Source organism: Anabrus simplex, chromosome 1, assembly GCF_040414725.1.
Source record: "Anabrus simplex isolate iqAnaSimp1 chromosome 1, ASM4041472v1, whole genome shotgun sequence".
NCBI lineage: Eukaryota > Metazoa > Arthropoda > Insecta > Orthoptera > Tettigoniidae > Anabrus > Anabrus simplex.
The window spans coordinates 593,054,769-593,075,146 of record NC_090265.1 but is presented as its reverse complement, the minus strand read 5'-3'; the positions used below and the strand labels follow the sequence as shown (position 1 = coordinate 593,075,146).

The 20,378-nt window shown below is 39.6% G+C and overlaps 1 protein-coding gene across 6 annotated transcripts in view; it reads right to left on the bottom strand.

Moving 5' to 3' along the window:
• LOC136857173 (GPN-loop GTPase 2) overlaps positions 1–20,378 on the bottom strand; it is a 126,504-nt gene that overhangs the window by 26,417 nt on the left and 79,709 nt on the right. For all 6 annotated transcript variants that reach the window (XM_068225084.1, XM_068225083.1, XM_068225085.1 and 3 more), the window contains one exon: positions 11,115–11,229. In XM_068225084.1, coding sequence (XP_068081185.1) covers positions 11,115–11,229 — 115 coding nt within the window. The remainder of the gene's footprint in view (positions 1–11,114; positions 11,230–20,378) is intronic.

The following is a 20,378-nucleotide window of genomic DNA, read 5'->3' as shown; positions in this document are numbered from 1 at the left end:
ATCTTATTTTATGCATTTTTGTTTATTTATTTGGTTGTAAATTAACCATTTTATGAATCATTAATTTTACTAACATTCAGAATTACCAACAGTTATGAACCATGTTATTCTTCTTGTATTTAACATATATTATACTAGTGCCAATTACTGGTGCAGCAGAAGTCAATTAAAGGAACACGTGAGAAGATGAACTGTCAATTACTGGTTCTTTGAGATAGGTTTTAAAACAGCATGTCATTACCTAATGTATATTTAAAAAAATATATGCATTGAAATTCAGTATAACTTACCACTCTTTTATAGCACATTGCTGTTTGTACGCAATAACCAACAAATACATTTTTTAAACTAAATTTAGCAAAACAGTGGCCTTCCACAACAACCAAAGCTTCCTGTTACCAAACCAATTTGCTCTTCCTGAATTTGATTTAGGCCTTGATAATATTGATTTGATTAAAAATAAAGTTTAAAAACGTAAATTTAGCAAGCCCCCGCGTGAGATCTCCATTGGTTCTACTTTTGAATTGGTCTGGATTGGTTAGGGTAGGTCAGTGACAAAGCCATTGGTCTGGATCAAGAAAAGGGGGTCTGGAGGCGTAAGCCTAGGCCTCTAGTGTCCCGCGTGACACCTCCATTGGACTTGTGTTTTTATTATGCAGCTGTGTATTTCTTGTGCGCAGGTTGATAACGGAATTCATTTTACTTCATTGCTGAGAGTGACATATCCCATTGTGTCTCACCCAATGGAAATGCTGGTACATAGTTAGGTGATGGACTATGGCGCGTGATCAATTGTATTAAGTTATAAAAGCAAAATTATTTCTGGGAAGGGGTTGGGTTCTTGGCTGTTGCAGTGAAGACATCTCTCCTCTACAAGGTATTCCAGTTAAGATTTCTAACATATTGCATCCTTATCATGCTATAAAAGTGTGGTTAATCATACTGAATTTCTACCAAAAAGTATTTCCTTTAAGTTTAAATAATAATGTTCACACTCCAAGGAATATGTTACAAATATGCTAATGCTGTTTCTATTAGGCCTACCACACACAATAGAAAAAATTAAGTTCTAACAGTCAAAGAGAGTACCTTATTATACTTAGACTGTACATTATAAATTAAACAGGTCGTTCAATGCAGAAAAATTACAATAATCTGGATCTTCTCTGTGGATACATTGACATATAATTTTTGAGAGCATCTCTAATTCATGGTCCATTCAAATCGTCATAGTCCCTGGCAACTATGCGACGGGGTTGAGGAAACTCCAATTCTGCTTGTTCCACTGTTTCAAGCCATTTGTGAATAAAACTGTCCTTTCTAGTTTCTATTATATTATGCAATATTAAACATGCCATAACAATATTAGGAACAAATTTATAATTAACATCTACTCGCTTCGATAAGCACCTGAAGCGTGCTTTCAGTCTGCCAAATGCATTTTCGACGACGACTCTACCACGACTTAAATAAACATTGAAGGATTCTTCTTCTGGGGTTGCATTGCTTCTGTATCCTTTCACTAACCAAGGCAACAATGGATATGCTGGGTCGCCTAATAGCATACAGGGTATTTCTGTTCCTTCAATCATAATACTACTTTGAGGTAAAAGTGTATCTGCATGCTTGTACAAATTCGAATCTTTCACAATACAGACGCATCATGACTACTTCCTGCATGTTGGCAGGTAGCATACCTGAACCTGTAAAGTTAAAGAGAAGGTGCTGTTAGGTCAGTGCATATGAAACTATTTAAAATTTTTAAACATTAAAATGCAGGATTGTTTTGAGAGTGAAACATGCACATAAAGGCATTAAGCCTACAGTTAGCTTTAATAACAAATACACTAAGCCAGTAAATATATTTACCTGTATAAATGATCAACAACTGCCATCATATTATAAGATGGCCAGCCCTTGCGATTAACAAAGTCACGATAACCTTCTGTTGGGGGTAAAACTGGAATATGCGTTCCATCTATGGCACCAATTACATTTGGAATACCACACATATTTTCAAAACCGAATGTTATCTCCTGGGCTTCCACTGCAGTTGGTAAAGATAAGTAGTCGTCTTTGAATTCTAAGAATAATGCTTCACATACATCATACACACATTTGTGTACAACTGATTTGTGTGTCCCAAACTGATTTGCAACCACACGATATTCTGCACAAGATGCAAGTTTGTATAAGGCAATGGCAACTTTCTTTTCAACAGAAATGGGTTGCCTTACACAAAATTCACTGGGTTTAATGTATGGTTGAAGTTGACATATATATTTAAATGTTCCACAACTCATCCTAAAATTTTCCAGCCAGTCCTGTTCTGTAATAATAATAATCGTATGGCCTCAGCTACCGTTTGCAGACATTTCGATTTGACGCCATCTGGCTGTCTGCTCGTCAATTTCGACGTTCCGGTTTACTCTGTCTGCCATCTAGCGGACCTAGAGTAAACCGGATCTCTCTTGGGCGTCTATGGCTGAGATTTAATTAATTTTGTCGGGTAAATACCAAATGTATCACCAGAGATCTTTTACATGCCGACATCGTACGACATGGAGTGTCGAATGGACTTTTTTTCCGCCCTTCAAAAATCCGACTACCTCTGCCGGGTTTGAACCCGCTATCTTGGGATCCCGAGGCCGACACTCTACCACGGACCCACAGAGGCAGCTAGTCCTGTTCTGTGAAGTGGTACTTCACAACGCGTTCCCACCACTCATGACTCCTCTCTTTAACCCAACAGCGTTTCTTTCTTCGTGCTTTAGTTTTAAGAGTTGATTGCAAGTAAGCACAATTCTGAACTTGCAATTGCTGAAAGAAAAACACTGATTCTCTTTCCCGTGCCCTTCTCTCTTCTTCCCATTTTTCATGAAACTTGATTAAGATCACAAAGAAATGAAAAATTGTCATCCACAGAAGTGCTTTTTTTACATCCATCCTTAATTGTTAACCTTGATTTTATACTTCACAACTTCAGTGAGCAGAAAAATATAAACATAACAATCGATCACGTCGCGATTAGTTATATCGATCGAAGAATGTAGGTGATATCGATTTTACTACAATTCTGCATCGTTCGTATACGTCAATGTTGCCTGGCGGATTCAATACGATACTCAAACACTACATGTAAACGGGGATCGTATTCAATACGGTAAGTGTACTCAAATCGATCTCAATCCCCATGTAAACGTACTAACTGAATGTCAGATCAAGAATGCAAAACTGGAACAGATAGATCATTTCAAGTATTTAGGATGTGTATTCTCTCAAGATGGTTGTATAGTAAGTGAAACTGAATCACGGTGCAGCAAAACAAATGCAAATAACTTATAGTTGTAAACAACAGTATTCTGTAAGAAAGATGTATGCTCCCAGATGAAACTATTTTTATACCAGTCTGTTTTCAGACCTCCTTCGCTGTATGGAAGTGAAAACTAGGTAGAGGCAGAATATCGTATCCATAAATTAGAAACAACAGACATGAAACTAGCAAGAATGACTGCTGGTACGAACAGGTGGGAACAATGGCGGGAGGGTATTAGAAATGAGGATTGAAGAGGCACTTAGTTAATTCACAAAGGCTTGCAGACACTGAAAGATAAAACATTCTACAATGAACACGTAAATATGTATGTAATCAGTATTTAAGGAAGTATTTTTTATGTCAATCTTAGGAATGAAATATTATTTCTACATTTTTTAAAAAGAAAGTTTATCATTTCGATAAGCAATACAGCAACCACACTGCTTTAGAACTTTTATTTTCAGCATGCAATTACATCTACCTACTATACACTACAATAGGAAAATTGCCCCTCGCCCACATTGTGGGAGATGGGCAACGTCATCAAGTAGGGAATAGCCTGTGGGGGTGAAGTACAGTGGGGACTGTGTGGGCCCCGAGACCGCTACGGTAGTTGTGAAGGCCCTACAGGAATCCTGAAAAAGATGGCAGCTAATGGGGCTCTGGTGAAGTCACGACAGGTCTAGCAAGCTGGTGATAGATATTAACTCACTTTCAAGGAAACAAGGAACGATAAGCTGGACAGATGTAACAGACGACGACCCTGGCGAGGAACAGGATTATGAATTGGCACAATGAATATACAAACATTGACCGGAAAAGTAGAAGAGGTTGTAGACATGATGGAAAGAAGAAAACTGGATGTACTGGGGCTGGCAGAGACTAAGTGGAGGGGTGAGGGTAGGAGAGAGCTGCGGAATGGTTTTTGATTGTACTGGATAGGAAATGATAACGGAAAGCAAAATGGAGTAGGAGTGGTAGTAAGAAATGGATTGAAAGAGGAAGTAAAGGGATAAGTGACAGGTTGATAAAAGTCAAAATAACAGTCAAAGGAAAAACCTGAGAGATTATACAAGTGTATGCTCCACAAGCAGAATGCACGCAACAAGATAAAGATGACTTTGAGGAGGAATTGGAGAGACAATTGAATGGACAAAATAACGTGGTAATAGGGGACTTGAATGCCCATGTAGGCATGGAAAGGAAGGGTTATGAGAACGTGCTTGGAGTGGAAGGATGGGGAAATAGGAATACGGAAGGAGAAAGACTACTGGATTTGTGCAAAAGAAATGGGATGATGGTTGGGAACTTGTGGTTCAAAAAGAGAGAACGCCATAAGATAACGTGGTATAGCAGTGACTGGTCTAGGAAATCCATTGTAGATTACATGACTGGGAAATGGGGATGTTATAGATGTAAGGATAATACCATCAGAGGCCCTAGATAGTGACCACAGACTACTGGTAATGAAACTGAGAACAATGACAGAAAGGAAGAGAATAGAGAAGCAAGAAAAACGCATAAAAATATGGAAACTGAAAAAAAAAGGAAACCAAGGAAGAATACCAGGAAAAATAAGATTGAACATACCAAAAGATGATACAAAAACAGGAGAAGAGAATGGGAAAGGCTCAAGAGGACACTAGTAAAAACGGCAGAGAAAGTTTGTGGGAGAACTAGTGCCAGGAAAAGATGCAAGGAGACCCCATGGTGGAACGACAGAGCCAAAGTAGCAGTTAGGGAGAAGAATAAAGCTTTCAGATTGTGGTTTCAACAGAGGACAACGGAGATAAGACAAGAATATAAGACGAAAAAGGAAGAAGCTAAAAAGGTTGTAACAGAGGAGAAGAAAAAATGGATGGAAAAGTAGACAAACATGATGGAAGAGAATAGCAAAGGAAATAAAAAAGTACTGTATGGAATGGTCAAGAGTAAGAGGAAAGGCATGAGGGAAGATGCTATAATGATAGACAAAAATGGAAATGAAATGCACTAAATGGAGAAACTCAAAGGAATGTGGAAGGAGTATTTTGAAGATTTACTAAACCCAGAAGGATGTACCAAGGAGGAAAGTAGAAGCAGGGAGAATGTAAGAAATATGGAAGAAGAAAAAGACTTAACATTGGCAGAAGTGGAGCTAGCACTGGACAAGATGAAAGGAGGGAAAGCCCCAGGGTTAGATGAAGTGAGTATTGAGATGGTGAAGTCAGCAGGAGAGGTAGGGAAACAGTGGCTTTATCGTGTGTTGAAAGTAGTATGGAAGGAATGGAAGACCCCTGAAGATTGGAAGAAGGGGGTAATCATACCTATTTTCAAGGGGAATAGAAAAGAGTTTAAGAACTATAGGGGAGTCACATTGATATGCCACTGTGCAAAGGTGTTTGAGAAGATTCTGGAGAACAGAATCAGAAAGAGGGTGGAAGAAAAGTTAAGAGAAGAGCAGTATGGTTTCAGATCAGGAAGGTCCACAGTAGACCTTATATTCGCAGTACGTCAACTACAAGAGCGTCATTATGAATGGAGTAAGGATCTTGTGATGGCCTTCGTGGACTTTGAGAAAGCTTATGACCGAGTGTGTAGAAACAAGGTATGGGAAGCCTTACAGAGAAAAGGTGTCGAGGAACAGACTGTAGAAAGAGTGAAGGAGATGTACAATAGGAGTGTCAGTTGTGTGGAAATAGGAGGAGAGAGAACAGGCTGGTTTGAGCAAAAAGGTGGATTAAAACAAGGAAGTGCTCTGTTACCTTTGCTCTTCGTAGTAACAATGGCCGAGATAATGACAAAAGTGGTAAGGAAAATTGGAGAAGGAAAAATGAAAGTGATGATGTTTGTAGATGACTTGTTAGTCTGGGGAGAAAAGGAAGAGGATATTCAGGAACAGTTAGATGCTTGGGTAGATAAGGTGGAACAATATGGAATGAAATTTAATGCCCAAAAGAGCAAGACAGTGATCACAACTAGAAAGGAGAGATCTATGAGAGGGATAATGCGTGGAGGGGAACAGCTTAGGAAGGTAGAGAGTGTCAAGTACTTAGGAAGTATCATAGAGGAAAGTGGAAGAAATGATAAGGAAATAATCGAGCGTGGAAGACAAGCAGAGGCATTCCTGAAAAGTGTCAGAAGCCTGGTTTGGAGCAAGGATGTCCCTCAGAGAAGCAAAAGGGTGATATACAGGATGTACTATATACCTATTCTGACATATGCAGCTGAGACTTGGGTAATGAGGCAGAGAGCTGTGAATAGAATACAGGCAAGTGAAATGAAACTTCTGAGAAGCAGGATAGGAGTGATAAGATGGGATAAGATGAGAAATGAGAAGTTTTGAGAGCCACTACAAAATAGGATAGAGGCATCTAGACTTAGATGGTATGGACACATGAAGAGAATGACAGAGGAAACGATACCGAGGAGGATGCACGAAACGTACATAACAGGTAAACGACCAAGAGACAGGTGGATAAAAGGATTGGAAGAGTGTGTACGGAGAAGAGGAGAGGACTGGGCAAGAGTGACTAGGGAGAAGTGATGGGAAGACAAGAGGAGATGGAGAGGCTTATGTTCCAAGCAGACCCAGCCAACAGCTGGAAACTGCAGATGATGATGATGATGATGAAGAATTATAATATAGTAACTTAATACATCCTTTCCTTGAAATATTCTTAACTTGAACAGACACATACATGTTCACTTATCTCCACACTATGTGGTGAAACATTCACTGAATATTTCTGAACAATAAACAAGATTTCTCCCAGCAATGGCTAACTCTTATGTATTTTTGCCATTTCTAATTGAAGTGGTAGGTCTAATGTACTGGGTAGTCTACATTATAATATTTTTTATGCGATAATGCTATTCAGGAAAATTTCCAGGCATTGAATGGCTATGTTTCACAAGCCAGCTGCATTCAGATTTCCTCAACTCAAATATACAGTAATTTATTATAGCCGAAGAATAAGGTCTGAGTGAAAATGTTGTATTTCTCTCTATGCTCAGCCTTCACTGAACCCATAGCCAACAGAGGTATATTTTTTATAAGTTTAACACATTTCCAATATGGCAGTCTAGTAGCCACTCCATATATTATAGCGTTTTAAATAAACTTCGGTATTTTATGAATTAGTTCGCTGCAACAATCGAGTTCACCTGATCCGTGTTAAGTGGTCTGCCAGTGCTGTGGTCGAATTAACTCGGCTTGAAACCTCTTTAACACTGTTTGAACTGTTTTGGACAGTATTGAAAAGGTGGACTCCTACTCTATATTATTCACCATAAAGGTTCATTGTCAATACAGGCTAAATAATGAAATTTATTTCTTGTAAATCTCAGTGTTACAGCTGAATAAACTCTATTTACTTGAAACAGGCTCGTATGCTGCTGCACTCTGATGGCTATGTTTACTACTGTACCAGTAAAAGAGCCAGACTCTCAGATTAAATTTGATAGGGGCATGAAATAGAGATCTCAGGGTGAAAAACTGGATTAATTGTAGCTAGGGCTCGGTACAGGAGGTAGGGTCCTATCTACAGAAAACTTTGATTCTGATTGTATAAGAGTTTATTCACGCTCCAGAACACTCCAGGGATTCCAGAGACTCCAGATACTGCAGACAGAGGCAGCTGGACTGTCTGGATTGACGGCAAGTAGAGATGTCTCGAACTCTGAGGCCCGGGTTGAACCCCCGATGATCCAGGCGATGTTGTAGATAGTCACGTACTACCTCAGTCTAATGAGACTGAGAGGATTGATGTTCCCAAGGTCACTAGTAGCACTGAGTCCATGAACACCTTGGATGATCAACTTATAAGCAGAGATCTTGATAATTGTACATCAAGACTTCCAACACTCCTAAAATGATATGAGTGGTATTAATAATTTTAGAGTTCATCACTAGGAAGATCTCCTTCCCTGTATAACTTTTGGCAACGAAAAAACACAAGTCCCTTCTTGTGAAATTATAGTTAAACTCAAAGTTCATTACTGGCGAAGGTGCAAGTCTTTGCCTAAACTCGAACGAAAAAACACAAGTCCATTCACTTGTAAGTCTGAATATATTTAAAGTTAATCACTGGTGAAATTCATAAAGTCTTTGAGTGACCACTGACGAAAACACAAGTCCATTCGCATAAATAAATTCACTGACGAAATTTATAAGTCTTTTAAACTAACACTGGCAAACGTACAAGTCTTTGAGTAAATGCAAGTGAAATCCTAACTTTGTTCAAAGCCGTTGGAAAGTTAAAGTTCATCACTAGCAATGTTAATCACTGTCTATTAGAAAAATGAGTTCCTCAACAGTTGCAAATATTCCACGTAAAAAACACAAGTCCATTTTACGAACACTTAGAAAAGTTCTGGTCTCGAACACATGAAAATAATACAAGTCCATTCAGTGAACACTTAGAAAAATTCCAGCTTCGAAGACACGTAAATAAGACAAGTCCATTTACTGAACACTTAGAAAAATTCCAGCTTCGAAGACGCGTAAATACTACAAGTCCCTTCAGTGAACACTTAGAAGAATTCGGGTGTCGAACCCATGTAAATAATACAAGTCCATTCAGTTAATACTTGGAAAAATTCCAACTTCGAAGACACGTAAATAATATTCAGTGAACACTTAGAAGAATTCGGGTCTCGAACCCATGGAAAAAATACAAGTCCATTTCCTGAACACTTAGAAAACACCCGAAGTTTTATGAGTCCACTTTATCAAACTTGGAAGAATCGTCTTCCCACACTTGTATAATGACAGAGTTCCACGATGATAGTAGCAGCAGGAGTGTCCTCGCTGACTACTCAGCTGAGACTGTGTGAATAGGCTACAGTAGGTCCCCTTTTTATTCAATCCGGGATGTCTACGTCATAATACGGTTTGATTGAATATCTCCCGAATCCCTCGATGGATTTGCTTGAAACTCGAGCATTGGGACGTTTAGGTGATCCCAAACAAGATGACATATCGCTCGACTCGCTAGCACAATTATTATAGAATTTCCAAATTTTCTCCATCGAATTCTTTAGAACAAGTGACGTGGAATCCAGAAAATACCAGTCAAGGCTGGCAACACGTGGAGACGAGCGGGCGGCCTAGCTAGCCCCTGTGGCTACGTCACCGCTCACAGTCGTCATACACTTCGCCAGCTGGTCCTCGCTGTTGTAAACAAACCATCCGCGCTCGGAACATTACGCGTGGTAAATAAACGAAACTTATGCTCAAAAAATACTTATGTACAGGTCGTAACCGGTACACTACTTTGTTTATGTATAAACAGCAGCAGAATATGTTCACTTATTACCCACATGTAAATGCTCTGCTGTGCATCATGGCTTCCATGCGAGACCATAACATGCACCCCGAGGAAATTCTTTTGATTTTGGAAGATCTTAATTTAGATATAGATTTCAATAGTAGTGAAAGTGATACGGAGGTTGTTGGGGAAATTAAAATATGTGATAGTGGTGACAAAGTGCCATCAGGTAGGGAGAGACGTGGTCGTGAAGTCAATGTGCCTTTAACACGTTCTGACAGTGAGTTTGTGCCAATGGCACATAAGTTTCAGGAGCTGAGCCCAGGAATGTTGAACAGTAATTTTACTCCAGAATCCCCAGAACTAAGAATATTTTGAATTTTTTATGAATGAGAAAATTTTAACAAACGTTGCAGACAAAACTAACAATTTTATAGACAGACAGTTGAGGGAAAGTCAAAAAATCTTCACCACTACAGGTGCATGGCCTCAGCTGAGAATCCAGCAGTGAAAGGGTTAATATGTCTACTGTAGGCTTGAAAGCTTGACTATGCTACAAAAATATTTCATATTTCCCACATGGCTGAAAATACTCTTAAGGCGTAATTTACTGTTGGTATAGAAGTCAGTATAATTCTGTGTAATTTTTTCATCACTACATAATGAATATCAACTCTCAAGAGGAAAATAATTGTTTCAAAATACTGTACCACTCTAATTAAACATTTTACTCTCTCTAGAATAAAACTTAGAGAACCTAGTCATAGGTTGTAAAGGCAATAAATATATCTATTCCTAAAATGCTGTTGTTGTTCAAGCCTTGTTCCGTTTTTCTATGGGTCGGATAGGAAGTGAGATGACATGAATGATGTGCTGTGTGATAGTAAGAAAGGAGAGTGTGAAACCTGGTGCCGGCACATAGCTTACTCGTGTCGAATAGCACCAGCGGGTTTGCTTAAGACTTAATATCCCCATCTGACAAATGCATCACCACCGGCAGCAGCCCTCACTCCAAATGAACACTGCAGAGAGGTACGGAATTGAATCCAGGCTTTTGGCATGTAATATGTGGCATACCTTTTTTGGCTGGTTTTTATTCTAAGGATTTATCTTATATTAACATATTTAGTTTTTTCCTATATTTTTTTTCTACAGGTTTAACTGTATGTTATTCTTTACGGTTAGTGTATGAATTTAATTCTACATCTTTTCATCCATTAAATGATGAGGGGTGAATATGATTAGGAATTGTATTTCACCACCTCTCCTATTCTGCTGACCAACATGCTAATGGTGAGATTTTTTTTCTTCAAACAATGGGACTCAAATCAGCTAACCATGGACGGTGTCAGACCATATAGACTTGCCACCTTAATGATCATGGTCATGAGGTGGGCTGTCTCTATTCCTAAAATATACATCACAAATTGTATGGAAGAGAGAAGAAGGAAAGATTATGTCATACAAGTTTGATGAGGAACTATTGTGGAATTGCAAAAAAGGCAACTGTACTTCAGCTACCCCACATCAATAGAGATTAAACTTACCAGGATCACTGCAATAGTGTGAATCAACGAGATGAAGAGAGCACAAACGCAACCCAAATTTGTCCAGTTTTTCCATGATATTCTTCATGGAATTATGATGAGTATATAGTTCAACCTAAAAAAAGGAAGTCAATTTGATTTGATTGCCAGTGCAACATGATGAAAAAAATTACAATGTAATAAAAAAAACTACAGAACATAATAGCATATACATAGTGTGTCTAACAAGTCTGGTGAATACTATCAGAAAACAAACGAAACAGAATATTAAAAAGTCTACTTTGTTGCCCTTCAAAGTAATCACCATCCACTACAACACGTTTGGCAACATTCATACAACTGGAAACAGTCAGCAAAAGCCTCTTTAGGAATTTCACACACACGATCTTGGATGGTTGCTATGTCTGCAAAATGTGTGCCTTGCATAACCCTCTTCAGGCAGGGAAACAGGAAGTCCACAGAAGCCAGAGCAGGTATTTATACTAAAAAACAGGCATGTCATATTAAACCAGGAATTGGCGCACACAGACTGCACTGTGTGCAAGGGCATTGTCTCCTCACAGCTTCCCTCCCATAAACTTCCACCAACATTTCATGCGTCTCTGTTGTCATTTTCCGCAATTTGTAACAGAACCCATTGTTCATGCATTGCTCCACTGTGCTGTGATACTACCTCTCATACCAACCACCTCCTACTGGTGGCCACAGTGTGTTTATGCTGCTGGTCACATGTACTCCACATTAGGTGGCACTTCTCGTCACATCTCTGAAAAGTCATGTTCATGCACACAAATTTGTCATGTTGCTGCTCAGATATAACACTTTTTCCAGTGTATCCCAGGTATTTCTGGGGTTGCAGCCACCTACGCTCATTTTACATTTGGCCGGAGGTTGAAGGCCCGATGCCCTTCCTGATGTCACGTGATTTTTGAGATAAAAATCTCAACACAGGATTGACTGTGGTTTAAGTCTCAACCTTCCAGGTGGGAAACCAACAGCTAGGCCAATGAACTGATCTCTCTCTCTCTCTCTCTCTAAACGTGCAAGCAGCACGGTCATTTTTGTTTTGGTTTGGACGAGAATGTAAAGTGTGATAGTGAATGCGATATGTTATTATGTTCCAGCTACAACTAGCTCAATAAGAATAAGACAGTTCTGGCTCGCATAGTAGTTCATATCAATAAGATCAAATTTCCTAATTATGTACGAGTGTACAAAGAACCATAACAGTGTAGATACATAGAAATAACGAACAAGAATAAAGGAAAGGAGAAGTTTCAAGAAAAAATAACTGACAACAATTAATATTTATTTGAATTATTGTTTTTATTTTTATTATCATTTTATAGTATATATTTTAGACTAGCAAATGTACCTGTGCTTCGCTACGATAGTTTACATTGTGTACGGATATCGAAGTAAATTACTGTACATGCAGTGAATAAGATTTTTTAAATTGCATGTCTCTTAGCTTTATCCGAGAAACTACATGGGCAGATACCCATACGTTGTTTCCAATGAAAAGTGTGAGTTGCGGAGTTGTGATGGTAATGGCAGGCTCACTTGCCTACTGCCATTCACAATCGAGCTGGGAAGTTTACATTATAATGACAGGCCCCTTTACCTACTGCCAGCCAGCTTACTGCCAGTCATACCGAGCTAGTGAGTTTCCATTAAAATAGCAGGCCACTATACCTAATGCCGGACACATTTTAGATGGGTACATTTGTTTATAATGGCGGGCATCCTTGCCTACAACCAAACACAAGTGGGTAGGGGAGTTTTGAACAAAATTGCATGCTCCCTTGCCTTCTGCAAGTCAAATCCTACTTATGTCAGTTACATTGGAGTTGGAGAAGGACCCCAATCCTACTTCCAGTCGAAGTTGATGTGGGGAGTACTGAATACAATAGCAGACACACCCTTTCCTGATGACTACAAATCGACATCAATGAATATATATAGATCGACATACGAAAATATATGCATACTTACAATACTGCAGACAGTCATTTACAGATTAACTGCTGCTAAACGGTATGTCATACTGACAAACGGATTCCACCATAAGACACTGTATTTAGAGTCTAAATGGCTGGTCCTATGATATTTTCTCGTATCTCATCTCAGCTAAGCCTGATGGGACTTGTGTTGAAAAACTGCCTGTTAATGAAATCTCCCTTATTAATCCTCATATGCACATGAGAAAAATGTTTTAGAAATTGATTTTCATTAAGGATGGTAGATTTCCATTAATTTTGGATGTGCATAGTTTGTGGGAGTACAAAATCATGGTTTCGGATACACTCAGTATAGTTAGGTATTCAAAAATAATACTGGTCCTAAAACCTACTCAAGGACAGGTGTACAGTGGAACCTCGATTATCCGTTCCCGGAAAATACGTTTTCCCGGAATATGCGTTCAAATTACGTGGTCCCGCGAGCATCGTAATTAAATCACGTTGTAAAAGTCCCGCATTATCCGTTCCTCGAAGGAACGATTTCCCCGATCAACCGTCCAGAAATTCCAGTCCCATCAACGCTAAATCCTCGATCAATCGTTTTTTAATAAACTGTATCTCACAAAAGGACGGCTATGGCATAATTATGGATCTTGGCGTTAACGCCCCGTCACTGTGATAATTAAAGCAAGTACTGTACCGGTACTGGAAAAGCGATCGGCGGTGAACTTGCATAAGGGACCATCTTAGCATCGCATTCGGGTGGTATTGTTTAGAGAATCTCGGAAAATCATAAAGCAGAGAGTGGCGACAACAATTGCAAGGAGACACGGCGCATTTCGACAGCTCTGCTTGAAGACGGAACGAGTTTCGTCAAATGTTCGCACTTATAAAACGTCCATATTACGTCCAGGGTTAAATGTTTATATTTTTACTTTTTTCGATCGTACTGCCGAAAAGGTTTTTGGCACTTTGCTCAGGGCACTGCAGAGTAACTGGGCTTTCAGGCAGGAATCGAAACTGCTTCTTAACACAAATTCAGTATTTTTGATATTATCGTACATGATTATGTTAGCGAGACCAAAACACATGTTGCAATAAATGTAATTTAAAAAAAAGAAAGCCATGGGAGGTCTTGGAATTGCCTATTACTGTTTAGGTCCTAATGCAAGACTAGAATTTTACGTTTTCGTGTTAAAATACCAAAAACCGCAGTCGTTTTATTTGCGCACGTTACATTTTAAATGGTTGATATAATTTCAAACTCGTACTGACATGTGCAGCGAGCGCGCTTTCCAGATGACCTCAAGGTCACGAATAACCGTAATTTCTGAAGTTTTGATATTTCTTTTGATTGGATTTGTGACGCGCAGAATTGAATATAATGCATTCGAGAACTTTTAAGAATCGATACTTATATTCGAAAACATGTTTTCGAGTTCAACATAACCTTTAAAAGTCGACGTAGGCCTAATTTGCGCGGTACGAGATTTCCGGAAACTGACTACGAACAGTATACCGGAGACCAAATTACAATGAAAGATTAAGAAATAAACGGATTTCGCATTCATTTTGGGTGCTTTCGTATCTAATGTGCTTTATTTTATTAGATGAGAGAATTAAAAACTACTTGTGGTCGATTGTCGTTTGGCTTGGCGTTACCGGTATTAGATTTTTCGAAGAGTTTGGCTAGCCTAATCAAAGTCACTGAACTGAAAGAAGTTTTCGCGGGAAACTGACGAAGATTCCCCTGTAAAACTGAATATAAAGTATCGAGATTTTGAACTCGCGTACCGGTAATTAATGCGGTTTCGTGGTCTAACATGCCCGCCTCTCATCCAGAGGCCCGGGTTCGATTGCGACCAGGTCAGGCAATTTTACCTGGATATAAGTCTGGTTCCAGGTCCACTCAGCCTACGTGATTACCTTTAATTGTGGAGCTATCTAATGGTGAGATGGCGATCCCGATCTACAGAGCTAGGAATATCGGCCGAGAGGATTCGTCGCACTGACCATGCGCACCTCGTAATCTGGAGTCCTTCGGGCTGAGCAGCGGTCGTTTGGCAGGCAAAGTCCCACTGGGGCTGTAGTTTGGTTTGGTTTAGGAGTTTTGTAAGATTATAATTATACATATTTCATTTTTGTGATGTTTAGCCAAACTGTTGATGGTTTTCATCCATTCCCGGATTTTCCGTTTTCCCGTATTGTACGTTTTATTTTCATGGTCCCTCGAAAAACGGAGAATCGAGGTTTCACTGTATTCTAAATATTAAGTTTGGTAGAAATATATCCAGTAGTTTTCAAGTTATAAGAACTCAAACAAATAGACACCAAAGCTAAAAAATATGCAGAGGGTCATTATTACACCTGAAACGGATAACTGTACAGAAATTTTGCCAAAATAGTCAATGTACAGACACACGGCCATTACGATTTTATTTATATAGATTTTTAATATTGTTCTTTTACAAGATGACACACTTAAAGTTTGTAAATTAATGAACGGTTTTAGATAAGAAAGATGTTAGTCTTTTTCAATTTCAAGATATCATTTTTCATTCTTATTTATAGATTTTGTAGAAGATTGACAGTAGGAGCCATATTTTGGAGTTTTAGGGAACTGATCAATATTTTAATAGTGTTAGGCTATGGATGTCTAAATGTTGTTAATGAAGTAGGATTAAGAATTAGTATTGTATATATGTAACAAGTCCAAAGTATTTTGATGTTTTGCACTGCTGAAGATGAGAGCATTTGGTGATGATGATGATGATGATGATAATGATGATGCTGATGCTGCTTGTTGTTTAAAGGGGCCTAACATCTAGATCAACGGCCCCTAATGGTACGAAATGAGAAAAAATGTAATGATAATGATGACTGCTGTTTAAAGAGGCCTAACATCTAGGTTATAGTCCCCTAATGGTATGAAATGAGACAAAATGTAGTGACAAATTAAGATTCCATTCAAAACTTGGTGATGAAGAATGAATGGATGAATATGAATGTAAAATAATCAGCAGATCCAACTCACAATATTACAAGTTAAAAATAATTCCAAAATCAATCCACTGAATAGAATTAAAAAAGACAACGACGAACAATGATTATGAAACAATCAGCGGATCTGACCTGCAATGCCCCAGCTTCCCAGACACTAACTTAAAACAATGGTATATACTGACCAAGGGGCTGCTTTTAAAGCACAAGCCTGAATCTATGATGCTTGTTGTCTAAAGCGGTCCAAACTCCAGGTCAACTTATCATTAGTAAAGTAGAAACGCGGTATTTCTCATGTAGCGGTACTAATAACAAATAACGTAGACTCACAGTGTTCCGCATATTGTGGTACTACTCACAGGTAATGTACTACGCAAAGGTAACGCAGACCTATGGTGTTTCTCACATAATGGCACCACTCACATAGGCAACGCAAACTCATGATGTCCTCACATAGTAGTACTAATCACAGCGATCCGTGCTACCCCATGGTGTTCCTCACATAGTGGGCAATGCAGACCCACGGTATCCCTCATATAGTGGTACTAACCACAGACAACGCCCAGACCCATGGTGTTCCTCGAAACGCAGACCCATGACGTCCACAACCAGATGCCAAAACACTCCAGTGAGAATACCCTCTTTGTATTCCCTTGGGGTGTTCCAACCGAACCTGGACAGAGGGAAGCCTCCATCATAGTGGTGGATACCATACGCGGGTACTATAAATCCATACTGATCCACCCATAGACCCATGATATTCCTCACATAGTTGTACTAATTGCAAGAAAAGTCGACTTGTGGTGTTCCTCATGTGTTGGTACTAATCACAGGTAATCTCATGGTTCAAAATTCAGCATCCCTTTGTTGCCCCTTTTAGTTCCCTGTTACAATAAATAGGCAGGGGATACTGTGGGTGTAATTTTTGTCTGCGTGTCCCCAACCCTCAGGGGGTTGTGTGTTTGGTCTGCAAGAGCTATTTTATTTTGCTCAAGTCCGCTGGAAAGCCGGTTAGGAACGCCCTATCTGCCACCTGGGCCGCGCCACATGGGAGTATCACCTTTCCCCCTCCTACGACAGCATAGTAGGTTCGTGGATAACATTTGGAGCTCTCGAAACATGTACAGATGGTAGTAAAATAAACTGGTAAGTATTGACAGGTTTGAATAAAGTTTTATATATTGAATTTAAGATTATTCTGAATGGAATCCAAAATACAAGCACAAACAGGCTCACTGTGTTATTCGGCTATCTTACTGCTAACCGGCAGCAAAACTGAACATTCCTGAAGCTAAAGGCTTGCTACCCAAAGGTGCAACTTATCCTGTGAAGTTTAGGAATTCAAGGCCTTTTCCCATTTTCATGAAACTGGGGGCGAGGGCTCTTACCCAAGTTGGAAATCATGTTCCTTTCACAAGGGATGACAAAAAACATTTTTCAGGGCTAGGAACAATGTGATTGTACTAAGCAGTAATAGTACAAATTCATGACGCGATAAGCAAGGTATTTTCATTTAGATTTAATATGATGAGAATCGGGACTTCGAATTTACGATGTGCTAAGCGGGAAAACATATTAATGAAGAACGCACTAATGAGGTTTCACTGTAATACATACAAATGTGATTCACATGAAGACCATCTGAGCATAGATCCCTATCTTCTACTAATCCATTAGGATCTACAGATCTCACCAGTTTCCAACATACCCACTCCATAGTCTCATTTAAATCCCTTATTACCTCCAGTCAATATCGCTCCTACACAGTATCCCACTGATGATCTCCTGCGCTGCATTAACCAGATCTCCCACATCCCCAACTACGCTGATATCTATTCCTGATGTGAAAAATAGTCTCATTTAAATCCCTTATTACCTCCAGTCAATATCGTTCCTACACAGTACGCCACTGATGATCTCCTGCGCTGCATTAACCGGATCTCCCACATCCCCAACTACGCTGATATCTATTCCTGATGTGAAAAATCACCAACTTCTCCTTACATTCCTCCTCCTTCCCTTCTACTTTCCTTACAGATGCCTCAACCTAATTCTCGGATAATACTCTACCCCACAGGTGCTCAGCTGTGCGCCTCTTGAGGCAGTGCGGCCAGGGTGGCCTGACATAAATGCAGGTAGCTTACGTAGCAAGCCTACATAACAATTAAATGAGAGAGCAAACACACTTTGCAAGGAAGTGGAGCAGTGACGTCTGATTGTGACTATGAAGCTCTCCTCCACTACTCGGCAAAATACTGATTGGGGCACAGTATTCTTGTTTTTTTTTTTTTTTTTTTGTTTTTTTTTTTTTAGATGCTATAATCGCAAAAAAACTGACCTTTACATGCTATTACTGTTTGATTCATACTGCGCTTGATATAAACAGTCTATTTTATTTTCTTATATTTATACATTCAAAGAAAACTGACATGTTATAAATTTTGTGTTACAATTTACAAAGATACAGGGGTTAAGCGTACAAGCTGTGATTTACAATTCCTTGGATGGGAATGGCAGTATTTCCATTCAATAAAGTAAAATTCCTGTTATTCATTCAGCAAAACATTATATATTTTCATAATTCAACAAGTTCACTGCTTGATTTTGTACAGTGTTGTAGTGTTATGTGGCATTCCCTGTTCACTGAATTTCTGAAAACAGTTTTTCAAACTTATCAGGTGTCCGATGATAATGGCGAGGAGTTTCATCATGAGTGAGGACATAGATATTCACTATCAAGATTAAAGTACAAGAACAATGTAAATGTTTCTACCAAGTAGATATACAGTATGCCTTCAAATAAATAACACAACTAATGTTATTTCCGGTGAGCATGATAGACTGTTGGTGAGTTTATCAGATAATTTAAACCCAGTAACCACAAGCCACAGCTTATTCACCTTAACTCCATATTATAATAGAAATGTATCGGAGCACCTCTTAAAATATAATAGTGAAAATTGCAATTCATTATGTAAGAGTACAAAAATATTTGAGGTCGAAGGCCTAACTCTTTATTGTATCCGGTCAAAATACATAAACCGCAATAAACATTAATAACTTATTTCTTACAACGTAAATTGAAAATTACATGGATTTCTGCCCTCTTTCTTTCATTATTTTCTGCCTCCATTTCAAACTTGGATATCGCTGCAGTGATCGAGAGGTGACTACGAGAACTTCGCCCAAACTTCACAACGTGTGACGTAACCATGTCACTATGGCTGAATAGCATAGCTAATCGCCTGCCTGCCCGCCCACTTACAGTATAATGCTGGGCGCACACAGGACGAAATGCCAAGCGTGAGCACCTCTTGCTCTACCCAGTTTCCCTTTCCTCCACACATTTTCATGCTGACCACAGCCTTAATCCCACCTACCTCACTAGATTCCCTCCCCTCCTGGTCTTTCTTATCTTCCCTGATAGCTATAGAACCACCTTCCTCCTCCCTTTTATGATCCTGTTCCACCTCACTTTTCCTACTGTTGACTCTACATTTTCCTTTTTTTGTACTTCCTCCTCCTCTGTAATACTTCCCTGTTCCTCATTTTCCCTCTGACTGCAGTGACTCATATTGATTCCTCACTGATACCCCCCTCCCCCCCCCCCCCCAAACTCACCCCTTGGCTAGATCCCTTAGCCAGCAATAACCTTCCCCTTCAAACATTAAGACATCTGTCTTCATCTTTTCCCCCTCCTCCCTCTTGTACACCTACTATTTCCTGTCCGTTGCTTGAGGGAGGCCTACATGCACCAGAACAACATCAGAATTAGAAATACCTGGTGAGGCTATAAATACTGTTGTAGGATAGGCACCAAGTTTCACCATTTTGCCTACATCACCACAGGGTGACACAAAGAAAATCCTCTTCTGTAAACAGTCTGCAGGATTGGGGTGATTATAAAAACTGTCATAATAGCATAATACAGCCTGCAGTAGTAGTAGTAGAAGATGTGGGAAGAGTCTAACCCAGGGCCTCTCAAACGCCCAAAATCTCACGCGTGCAAATCGAGGCGCAAGAGCTCCGTGCACTGTGCCTCGCTCCCGCTTGGCACGGCTTGGACCAACGCTTTGTCTCTAGGCTACTCGGCTAAGCTCGGCTCGGATTTGGAGCGCTACGCAGCAAGTGAGGAAGAGGGAGACGGGGAGCGAGCGAGACAGGCGTGGGGAAAGAGAAAAATGAAATGGCGTATGGCTTTTCATGCTGGGAGTGTCCGAGGACATGAGAGAGAGAGCGCTATTGCACCAAATCGAGGCGTGGGGGTCTGCACTCTGGTCAACCAAGTGAAGTCGTCTTTTGT